The sequence below is a fragment of the Carettochelys insculpta genome, chromosome 1 (assembly GCF_033958435.1).
Source record: "Carettochelys insculpta isolate YL-2023 chromosome 1, ASM3395843v1, whole genome shotgun sequence".
NCBI lineage: Eukaryota > Metazoa > Chordata > Testudines > Carettochelyidae > Carettochelys > Carettochelys insculpta.
Genome location: NC_134137.1, coordinates 5,210,794 through 5,223,024, shown reverse-complemented (window position 1 = coordinate 5,223,024; position 12,231 = coordinate 5,210,794). Strand labels below are relative to the sequence as shown.

The following is a 12,231-nucleotide window of genomic DNA, read 5'->3' as shown; positions in this document are numbered from 1 at the left end:
TTCCTGTGCAGGAAGCTGAGAGTGCATGCAGGCAGCAGCATTGCCACTTGGCTAGCCTGCACACACCTCTGCTGCCCCAAGCCACCCCCCCGCTGCGATGGCTGTCTGCCAGCACCCCAAGCGCCCGCAGGGCACCCCCCCAAGGGGAGTCAGGGCTCCCAGGCATTCAGCCAGCCTGGGAAAAGGCAGCGGGGCCCCTCCTGGACGGAGGCTGAGCTGCGGGACCTGCTGGGGCTCTGGAGCGAGGAGGTTCTCCAGGTAATGGAGAGCAAGAGGTGAAACACAAATGCGTTCGCTCGAGGGCCTGGCCCCCTGGGGTCACCCTGCCCACACTCCTGACCATGTCAGGAGTAAGGTCAAAGAGCTGCGGCAGGGTTACGCCCAGGCCCGGGATGCGGCCAGCCGATCTGAGGCCACCCCCGCCACTTGCCCCTTTTACAGGGAGCTCAGGGCCATCCTGGGCCCCGCGCACACCTCCTGCCCACCGGCCACGCTTGACACCTCGGCTGTCAAGCCCCAGGAGGCCTGGTAGGCGGAGTCCGCCCTGGAGGCAAGCCCCCCACCCCAGGGCCCCCCCCCAGGAGCCCACCCCTGGACACCAGAGGAGGAGGAGGGGGAATCCTCCTCCAGCGATGGGGGGCTGCAGATCGTCCTGCCGTCCTGCAGCTCCAGCAGGGCGTCTGCCCAGAGGGTGTCCCCCGACCGCGGGAGCGGACCGTCAAGTATGTACCCCCCCCGGTGCACACCCCCGGGGGTGAAGGGCAGGGACAAGAGACATGACCAGGGCCCTCCACATGCCCAGATGACCATGGCCCGAAGGACAGCAGTGGCATGTCCCTCAGAAGAGTGCATCAGCCCCTGCCCTCAGCAGGACAGCGCCATGCCCCATCCCAGGGGATGGGGGGAGCGGAACCTAGGGTCCCCCGGGCGGGAGGGGGTGGGACACCCATCTACAGCTGCAGCATCTCTGGGGGACGGGGATGGGGAACCAGCAGCAGAGGGGTGGGGGGACAAGGGCCACGGCTCAGGGCCCACACTAACGGCTGTCTCCACTCTTCTTCCCCCTGTGTTCCGCAGCAGCACCATTGGAGGGCCCGGAGAGCACCGGCGAGGTGTCCGTGGTCCCGGAGAGCCCACAGGGGCCATCCCAGCAGGCCAGCCCCTCAGCGGAGCACCAACCAGCCCCAGGACGGGGCCGACGGCAGAGCCACCACCACCAGAGGACGGCCATGGACCCCCAGCTGCTCGAGAGCCTCCGGCGTCAGCTGGAGGTGTCGGAGCGGTGCCTGTGGGTGGACAAGTGGTGGCTGGAACTACAAGAGCAGGTGCTGGCCTGGCGCCAGGAGGCATGGGGGGCCTTCATGCGCACTTTCGAGTGCATAGAGGAATACCTGGCCCCCCATGCTGCACCGCCTGCCGCTCTGCCCGCCCTGACCGCTGCTCCACCCATTGCTCCGACTGCCGCTTCGACCGCCGTCCGCCACCCTGGGGCCTTCCACCGAGGGGGACCTGGGGCCTGCTGACACCCGCCGACCATACCTGCCGGTTCGCCCGGCCCCCAGCCAGCCTCGGCCAGGGCTCAGGCCAAGGTGAGGGTCGCACCCGCCAACCCCGGGTGCCGGACAGTAGAGGGGTGCGGAGCCCAGGACTTGGCCCCCCACCCCCCGTGTACATATCCCCCCATGTATATTTGTATATAGTTTGTGTTACACCTGTTCTTTTATGGTACCTGCCCCCCATGTAAATAGTTCCCCCCTTTTGTTCTGCTCTCTCTATATATATTTTATTAGCATTATAATATAAGAGAATTCACTATTTTTGGTTTCAAAAACAACAGGTCCATTTTTATTTGCAAGAAAAGTGGGGGGGTGCTCTTGGGAGCTCTGTGGTGTGGGATTTGGGGGCAGGGAGTGTTGTGGAGGATGGGGGGGTGCAGTGGGGGGCCTGCCAGCGTTCACTCCATGGCCTGGTCGAAATGGGCCCACAGGGCCTCCCGGACCCAGATCCCCTCGGGGTCCACCTGGCAACTGGGGGCAGTGGGCTGCTGCACATCAGCCCTGCCAGCCTCCACAACCCAGCCCTGGAAGAAGGCCTCTCCCTTGCTCTCAACTAGGTTGTGGAGTGCGCTGCACGCACCCACAACCTGGGGGATGTTGGTGGGGTCTACATCAAGGCGGGTGAGGAGACACCTCCAGTGCCCTTTGAGGCAGTCAAAAGTGCGCTCCACCACCTGACGCTCATGGTTCAAGTGCATGTTGAAGCGCTCCTGGCTGGCTGAGAGAGGGACGGTGTAAGGGTGCATGAGCCAGGGCCGGAGGGGGTACGCGAGCCAGGGCCGGAGGGGGTACGCCGGGTCTGCGATGACACAGAGGGGCATGGTGGTGTCCCCCACAGGGATCTCCCGCTGGGGGATGTAGGTCCCTGACTCCAGCCGGTGGCACAGGCCTGAATTCCTGAACACCCGGGTGTCATGGGTGCTGCCAGGCCAGCCAACATAAATGTCCAGGAAGCGGCCCCGGCTGTCCACCAAGGCCTGGAGGACCACGGAATGGTATCCCTTCCTATTGAGGAAGCGTCCTCCGCTGTGCTCTGGAGCACGGATGGGGATATGGGTCCCATCCAGAGCCCCAAAGCAATTTGGGAAGCCCAGGCTGGCAAACCCCGTGATGGCGGCATCCGGGTCCCCAAGCCGCACGAGCCTGTGGGGGAGCAGGGCATTGATGGTGCGGACGACCTGCAGGGGAAGGACATGAGAGAGCACCAGTGAGGGGTGTGCAGGGTGTGTCTGGCCCTCCCCCACCAGGGCTCCCTCCACCCCCAGGGCTGCCTGCCCCCGGGTCCCCTTACCTCCATAAGGACAGCCCCAACGGTTGCCTTGCCCACGCCAAATTGCTGCCCTACGGATCAGTAGCTGTCTGGAGTCGCCAGCTTCCAGACAGCGATGCCAAACCATTTCTCCACCGTGAGTGCACGTCGCATGGCGGTGTCCTGGTGCCTCAGTGCGGGGGTGAGCCACTGACAGAGCTCCAGGAAAGTCTGCCGGCTCATGCGGAAGTTCTGGAGCCAGCGGTCGTTGTCCCACTCTCTGAGCACCAGCCGCTCCCACCAGTCCGTGCTCGTGGGGTAGCTCCACAGCCAGTGGCGTGTGCGGCGGGGGGGGGGTGGGAGGGCACCAAGGTCTGGGGCTGCTTCCTCCTCCCCTGGGGGCAGCTTCTCTTCTGTGAATAAAAGGTGGTCAACTGCCTCCTGCATAGCAGGGAGCAGGGCGAGAACTGCTCCTGCAGGGGCGGCTGTGTGGACCTCTGGCTGCTGCTCCTGGGGGTCCATACTGCTTCGACGGGTGTGCGTGCCTATGGCTCTGCAAACTGCGTGTTGTGCAGGCTGAGTGTGTCTGGGAGGGGCCCTTTAAGGGAGCGGCTAGCTGTTGCCCTGGAAGTGCTAGTCCTCCCTGTGACCCTGTCTGCAGCTGTTCCTGGCACCCTTACTTCGATGTGGGCCACTTTGGCGTGTAGACGCTCCCCTGCAGCGCCTACTTCGATGTGGTGCTGCCCAACGTCGATGTTGAACGTCGACGGCAAAAGCCCTGGAGGACGTGTAGACGCTATTCATCGAAATAGCGTATTTCGATTTCGCTACATCAAAATAAGCTATTTCGATATAGCATACATGTGTAGATGTAGCTAGAGTCTCATAGGCAAATAGAAGGCTAAAGAGATGATTAATCAGAAGTTGGCCAGCTTTGTCTTCCACTTGTGCATTCACTGTGGATGCACCACAGTCTTTCTGTCCCTTGAACTGGTGACCTGTGGTATCCAGTCCCTGGCACTGGCTACTTGTTCCCCACCTCAAAACGCACAGCTTGTCCCGTCGTGACTTCAGTCCCCTCTCCTGCATTGCACACAGCACTGGGGAGCCCTAAGAATGAAACACACATGGGTTGGTTTGAGAAGAAGGGAGAGGTCACCCTCCTCTCTCTCTGATGCTCTGACACAGCCTTTTATCTGTGTTGCAGGCAAGGCCATGCTGTGTGCAGTCAAGTTCCTGCAGTTACCTGCAATTTGTATTTTTTGGTTGCAAGTGCCTGTAGGGCTTTTCCATTCATCTCTTTGGGATGGGGGAAGGTTGGACGGGTGAGTGTGGCATAAAATTCCTCGTGAACCATCTCATTAACAGCTGCCTGGCCATGTATTTTGCAGTTATTAGGGATATTAATGAGTGATGAGTTGTGTGCACTCAGTTTACAAGAGGCACTTTGCAGGAAAATATTCCACAATACCTGTGTGCGTTGTACAGTATTTTTCAGATCTCAGTGGAGAGTTGTTCACAAAGAGCAGGAAAAATGTTGTCAGGAGTTTCAGTGTCACAACGGCCTGTCTGAATAATGTACAAAAGTAGAAAAGGTCAGCTATGACAAGGGAGAGGAAAGGGTTAATTTACTGCTGCTCTTCCCCACCTGCGCCAGTCCCACAGGCCAGGTCCCTGGGGCTCCCTGCTGGCTCTGAGCCCCCTGGGATTCCCAGGGCAGCTGTATAAACATCCCTGAACCTCAGCCCCGCTCAGTGCAGATTCTCCACCACCTGCAGCTCCCGACCGAGTCCCAGGCAGCGACTGCTCATCCCCGGCTGGGGCAGGAGCCTGGTGAGTCCTTGGCAGGGAATGAATCTGTCCGGGGCGGCCGCACACACCTGACACCGAGGCAGTGTTGGAAGGGGGTGAGCTAGACTGGGGCTGCCTCACTCTGACTGCAGGGGCAGGACGGCAGCCCCTGGCACTGAGCCAATGCCCCCGGCCCTGCGCTGAGGGGCCGTGTCAGGACGAGAGCGCCGGGTTACACTGACCCTCACCCACGCACGCACTGGGGCTCTGGCTGTTGAACTCAGTGGCTCTGGGCTGGGCCGTTGTTGGTTAGAGGGGCAGTTCAGATGAAACCTCCTTTGAAATCTCCCCCAGTCCTGTCACATCCTCACCCCAAATCCCCAGGCTGCACTCAGGGAAACTTCCCTCAGATCCACAAGGGGCTCAGGGCTGGGTCCAGTGCGGTCGCAGAAATTGGCTGTGCCCAGGAGCAGAGCTGTGACTGTGCAAACTGAGGAGCCCAGGAGCAGCTGATTCTTAGGGCTGTTGTGTGCCTGATGTTCCCCCTCCTGTAGCTGTAGTTCTCTGCAGCAAGGCTACAGGCACAGCTGGGCTTCTCATGCTACATGAGCAGAGCTTCACCAAAGTGGTGACTAAATGAACTTCACCCATTTTTTGTCCTTTCGTGGTTGGGGCTATTGTCCTATCACCTCAGGGCAGAAAGAACTCAAGGGCTACGGATGGCCCATTGGGTGAAACACTGTTATGTGGTCACACGACTTGTTGTGACTCCGTCCATGCCCCATCTGTATCTCAGTCTGCTCATTTCCTTATAGAACAGATGGGCGCATTTTATTTTCCCGTTGTGTGACATGTGCCCTCGTAGCCAAGAAGGCTAACGGCATATCGGGGTGCATTAGGAGGAGCATTTCAAGCAGATCTAGAGAAGCAGTTCTTCCTCTTTATTTGGCACTGGTGAGGCCATATCTGGAATAGTGTGTCCAGTTTTGGGTCCCCCAGTATAAAAAGGATGTGGATTTGCTGGAACAGGTTCAGCGAAGGGCAATAAAAATGATTAAGGGTCTGGAGCACAAGACCTATGAGGAGAGGCTGAGGGATTTGGGCTTGTTTAGTTCACAGAAGAGAAGACTTAGAGGTGATTTAATAGCAGCTTCAACTTCCTGAAGCGGATCTCTAAAAAGGATGGTGAGAAACTGCTCTCAGTGGTGTCAGATGGCAGAACAAGGAGTAAAGGTCAGAAGTTGAAGAGGGAAAGGTGTAGGTTAGATATTAGGAAAAACTACTTCACCAGGTGGGTGGTGGAGCATTGGAATGCGTTGTCTAGAGAGGTGGTGGATTCTCCATCCCTTGAGGTTTTTAAGTCCTGGCTGGACAAGGTCCTGGCTGGGATGACTTAGTGGAGGTTGATCCTGCTTGAAGCAGGTGGCTGGACTAGATGACCTCCTGAGGTCCCTTCCAGCCCTATCATTCTGTGATTCTGTGATTCTGTTGTTTGGTGGGCTGGGGAATGTCAGGTCCTGGGGTTTGACTAAGGACTTCAGTTTAATGTACAAATCTCAATCTACTATGGCAGAAAATTAAGTATCTAGGATCCGCCAGAGCCCTCCTCTAAGAATCCTCTCAGGCCTTAGTAGAGAAGGGACACGACCTTTCGCAAGCAACAGAGGTTGCATATTATATTAAAAAATAAAGTTGGAAGACGTTAGTCATGGGATTTGCAAGATTGGGGCAGCGACTGCAGCCTTGTATTGTAGATTACTGCAGACAATACGCACGGCTGTGAAATGCTTCACACAGCCTGTCACAATATTGGCAGGGCAAGTGACAGAAATAAAGAAACAGTTGAAAGAAACCGAAGACACAACAGGGCCCTGGAGCAATCCTGCTCCACTAACAGACACAGCGAGCACAGGAACAGGGCAGAACGTAGGTGGTGGCCGTCAGAACTTACAAGAATAGATGTTCCATCCCTTGTTGTTAGTATCTGTGTTAACAGCAGGCTCAGGGGAATATCCTGTGCCTGAAGAAATGGGAAAATGTAGCTGTCGGGTAATTAAAGGATGAGAAAGGTCCCCTGCATTGTAACTGCTGCCACAGGATAAAAACCAGGTTTCAGTTAAACCTAAACTGGGACCAAGGTTGGTGCCTGTCAGGACGGGACAATCAGAGAAGGAAGAAGCAGCCTTGGTACATCAGAGGAAGGAAGAAATGGAACACTCCCTGGAGCAAGTAGGAGACAGAATCAGTGAGTCAGTCACAGGGGCGAGAATACAAAAGTATGTCAAAGTGAAAGACCTGCATTAAGGAGGTTACCCCCCAGCATTCATTCATTCAACTGACCGATAGAAGGTGAATGGAACAAAGACTGGTGTTGCTGCAATCCATTCAGGGTGCATGCTAACGCAACAGATTAGGGTGACAAATTGAGGTTTTGCAAGAGCAGGTACCAAGCCCTTGCTCTCCTCTCAGAGCCAGAGCAGCAGCCTGGGAGCAGGTTCTCAACTGCTCCTGACCAGCAAATCCACCCTATGCTCACAACTAAGTGAATAACGGCTTTCTCCAGTGGTTCTACAGTCCGGCTCCGATGTCCTTCACGGCCTTTCTTCCTTTGCTAAACTCAGTGCCTCTGCCTGGGCCTTAAAATAACATTAAAGAGCTAATCGCTCTTGGCTCAGGATTTGCTACCTTCAAAGGTTGTTTTTAACCCACCTCTCCCTGCTCGCTCTCACTCTCGCTCTCATTGTGCTTTGAAAGTTGCAAATTATGCTTTTTAAAGAAACCTTCTGGAGATAAAGTTACTGAACTCAGGGAAAAACAAAAAAACAATAAACAAATACAGAGAATTTCACTCTCAATTGACCCAGTAAATGAATAGTATTAACCCTTCAGAGAGACAGCAGTTGAGATGACAGTGAAATTTATTAAAGATCTCAGTGCCAACTTTGCTCCCAAAGACAACAACATTTCCTACCAATGTAACACCCGGCCGTTGTTTTGGTTTAGTTAATATATTATTTTCCTTTATGCTACACAGAAGGAAGTAGGGGACTACAAATGTATACATCCACCCAAGTATTCTCATATCGGTGGTGGTGGCGTTTTGTGACTGTCTTCACTTGTGGGATGCTCTGTGTATCGGGCTATGGCTGCAGAACCTGAAGGAGCCAGGAGAAGGAGTGTGAAGGAGAGGTTCTGCTCTCACACCATCATCACCTGGCTCAGACCCTGCCGTGTACTGAGAGTGAGTAGAACAAGTTCTGTGGCTGCTTTCCCTGACTTTCAGAGCCGACACTTGACCCCTGTGCTAGTGGCTGAGGGGAGTTTTGGGTGGACAGTTGGAGTGTGGTGGGGAGACGAGATACACTTAATTGTCTTTAAATTCCTTTAAACCGCAACCCAGTGGTAACAACTACACACCAGGAAAGGGAGGAACTCCCTGAGGACAGAGAGAATGCAGCCAGCAGCCCAACGACAGAGTGGGGGTTGTCCACGTTCATGGAATGAACGATGCATGTCTGAGCACCGCCCCACAGGCTGGTGGCAGATGTGTGCATTGAGTGTAAGCACATGCTGGCAATTTCACCGTGGACACCAATACGGGGACAGTGCCCTAGTTAACCCTCACAAGAGCCCTCACAGCCACCTTCCTTCTGTGGGAAGGGGGAGATTCTGTAACAGGAGAGTGTGTCTGGGCTGATGGTCCCACCCAGCAGGCAGCTGTCACAAGAGGAAGGTTTTGCTGGTATCTCTGGTCCTCTCACCAAATCCATTCCAGTCCTGGCTGACACTCCTGTTCTCACTGACCTTCTCTTTTGCTGTTAGATCTTTGAAACGGAATAGATGCTCCAAGGGTCAGTAGATGATGGCAGCCGACAATCAGACCTTTTTTGTCCCTGTAAACTTCATCCTGACTGGCATCCAGGGCACAGAGGGGTCTCAAGTCTGGATCTCCATCCCCTTCTGCCTGATGTACATGGCGGCGCTTCTTGGGAACTCTCTCCTCCTATTCATCATAGTGACAGAACGAAGCCTCCATGAGCCCATGTACCTTTTCCTCTCCATGCTGGCAGCTGCTGATCTCCTGCTATCAACCACCACAGTGCCCAAGATGCTGGCTCTCTTCTGGTTCAGAGCAGGGGAAATTTCTTTTGCTGCCTGCCTCACCCAGATGTTTTTCAATGATGCCAGTTTTCTCGCAGAGTCAGCCATCCTGCTGGCCATGGCGTTTGATCGGTACGTTGCCATCTGCCACCCCCTCAGATACAGCACTGTGCTAACCAATCCTGTGATTAGGAAGATAGGGCTGGCGGTTGTCACAAGAAGTTTTTGTTTAAATTTCCCTTCTATTTTTCTCGTAATGCGGCTGAAATTCTGTAGAACCAATCTTCTACCACACACCTACTGTGACTACATGGCCATTGCCCGGCTGGCCTGTGACAATATTGGAGCAAACTTGTTGTATGGTTTAATGATGGCTATTTTAGCAATTGGCTTGGATGCTGTGCTCATTGCTGTGTCTTACCTGCTCATCCTCAGGGCTGTCTTCCAACTCTCTTCTAACAACGCCCGGCTCAAGGCTCTGAGCACTTGCAGCTCCCACATCTGTGTCATACTGATGTTCTACACACCAGCCTTTTTCTCCTCTTTTGCATATCAATATGGGCATATCGTGCCTAGTTATATTCTCAACTTATTGGCCAATTTCTATGTGCTCATCCCACCCATGTTCAACCCCATCATTTATGGGGTGACAACAAATGAGATCCTGAAACGGGTGATCAACGTATTTTATCTTTGCTGCAGCAGACGCTTTGTTCTGAGTGAAAGAATGATGCAGAAAATGTCTTGAGTCTTGCAAATTAAAGCCAGGTTTTCCTTTGTAGTCTAGGGGTGCTTTTATTCTGGATGTTCACTCTCTCGGCAATCACTCAATAAGGAGTAGGACGTCCTCATATCACACTCCTATTTGTGAGTCCGTTGATGGCTGGCTAGCCCTATCCTGGCACTGCAGATATTATCACAGAGGAGGAAGGTGTTGGTAGCTGTTGGAGGGGAGCAGGGCAGTTTTTGCCAATCTTTTATTCTTCTTTTCTTCTCCTCTTCTGCACTGTGGCAGCGCCTCCCAAATTGTGCCAGCCCCTCATGGATTACTGATCTCCACTGGGAATGGTGCTGGGAAAGGTTCTCCTGAGCGTTGACACCCATGCTGTGCTTTTTTATGTGTGCTTCAGCATAAGAACATAAGAACATAAGAATGGCCATACTGGGTCAGACCAAAGGTCCATCAAGCCCAGCATCCCATCTGCCAATGCCAGGTGCCCCAGAGAGGAGAACAGAAGACAAGTGATTTATCTCCTGCCATCCATCTCCTGCCCTTGTTATGAAGGCTAGGGCACCATACTTTATCCCTGGCTAATAGCCATTTATGGACCTGACCTGCAAAAATTTATCAAGCTCTTTTTTAAACCCTAATAGAGTCCTGGCCTTCACAGCCTCCTCGGGCAAGGAGTTCCACAGGTTGACTGTGCGCTGTGTGAAGAAAAATTTCCTTTTATTAGTTTTGAACCTACTACCCATCAATTTCATTTGGTGTCCCCTAGTTCTTGTATTATGGGAAAAGGTAAATAATTTTTCTATATTCACTTTCTCCACACCATTCATGATTTTATATACCTCTATCATATCGCCCCTCAATCGCCTCTTTTCCAAACTGAAAAGTCCCAGTCTCTCTAGCCTCTCCCCATATGGGACCCTTTCCAAGCCCCTAATCATCTTAGTCGCCCTTTTCTGAACCTTTTCTAATGCCAATATATCTTTTTTGAGGTGAGGAGACCACATCTGCACGCAGTACTCGAGATGTGGGCGTACCATAGTTTTATATAGGGGAAGTATGATATCTTTTGTCTTATTATCGATCCCTTTTTTAATAATTCCTAACATCCTATTTGCCTTACTAACTGCCGCTGCACACTGTGTGGATGTCTTCAGAGAACTATCCACTATAACTCCAAGATCCCTTTCCTGATCTGTCGTAGCTAAATTTGACCCCATCATGTAGTACGTGTAATTTGGGTTATTTGTTCCAACATGCATTACCTTACACTTACCCACATTAAATTTCATTTGCCATTTTGCTGCCCAATCACTCAGTTTGCTGAGATCTTTTTGTAGTTCTTCACAATCCCTTTTGCTTTTGACTGTCCTGAACAACTTGGTGTCATCTGCAAACTTTGCCACCTCACTGCTTACCTCATTTTCTAGATCATTGATGAACAAGTTGAACAGGATCGGTCCCAGGACTGAGCCCTGGGGAACACCACTAGTTACCCCCCTCCATTGTGAAAATTTACCATTTATTCCAACCCTTTGTTTTCTGTCTTTTAACCAATTCCCGATCCATGAAAGGACCTTTCCTCCTATCCCATGACCACCTAATTTACATAAAAGCCTTTGGTGTGGGACCGTGTCAAAGGCTTTCTGGAAATCTAGGTATATTATGTCCACTGGGTGCCCCTTGTCCGCATGTTTATTAACCCCTTCAAAGAATTCTAATAGATTAGACAGACACGACTTCCCTCTGCAGAAACCATGCTGACTTTTGCCCAACAATTCGTGCTCTTCTATGTGCCTTGCAATTTTACTCTTTACTAGTGTTTCTACTAATTTACCTGGTACTGATGTTAAACTTATCGGTCTATAATTGCCAGGATCTCCTCTAGAGCCTTTTTTAAATATTGGTGTTATATTGGCCGTCTTCCAGTCATTTGGTACCAAAGTGGATTTAAAGGATAGGTTACAAACCACTGTTAATAACTCCGCAATTTCACATTTGAGTTCTTTCAGAACCCTTGGGTGAATGCCATCTGGTCCTGGAGACTTGTTACTATTCAGCTTATCAATTAATTCCAAAACCTCCTCTAATGTCACTTCAATCTGAGTGAGTTCCTCAGATTTGTCGCCTAAAAAGGCTGGCTCAGATTTAGGAACCTCTGTAACATCTTCAGCCGTGAAGACTGAAGCAAAGAAATCATTTAATCGCTCCGCAATGGCACTGTCTTCCTTGATCGCTCCTTTTATATCTTTATCATCCAAGGGCCCCACTGCTTTTTTAGCAGGCTTCCTGCTTCTAATGTATTTAAAAAACATTTTACTATTGTTTTTTGAATTTTTGGCTAGCTGTTCCTCAAACTCTTTTTTGGCTTTTCTTACTACATTATGACAGTTAATTTGGGAGTGTTTATGTTCCTTTCTATTTTCCTCATTAGGATTTGACTTCCATTTTTTAAAAGTTGCCCTTTTCTCTCTCACTGCCTTTTTAACATGGCTGTTAAGCCATGGTGGTTCTTTGTTAGGTCTCTTACTGTGTTTTTTTATTTGGGGTATACATTTAAGTTGGGCCTCTAGTATAGTGTCTTTAAACAGTTTCCATGCAGCTTCCAGGGATTTTAGTTTAATTACTCTACCTTTTAGTTTCTGTTTAACTAGCTTCCTCATTTTAGTGTAATTCCCCTTTTTGAAATTAAATGCCAGAGTGTTTGACCGCTGCGGTGTTCTTCCCAACACAGGAATATTAAAAGTTATTATATTGTGGTCACTATTTCCAAGCGGTCCAGTAACAGTTACCTCTTGGACCAG

The 12,231-nt window shown here is 51.8% G+C and overlaps 1 protein-coding gene across 1 annotated transcript; it reads left to right on the top strand.

Annotated features, from left to right (window-relative positions):
* Window positions 1-8,455: 8,455 nt before the first annotated feature.
* On the top strand, window positions 8,456-9,445 carry LOC142007598 (olfactory receptor 52Z1P-like). Its single transcript, XM_074984286.1, has one exon. It carries the CDS (start codon window positions 8,456-8,458, stop codon window positions 9,443-9,445), a length of 990 nt encoding a protein of 329 aa, XP_074840387.1.
* Window positions 9,446-12,231: the final 2,786 nt, after the last annotated feature.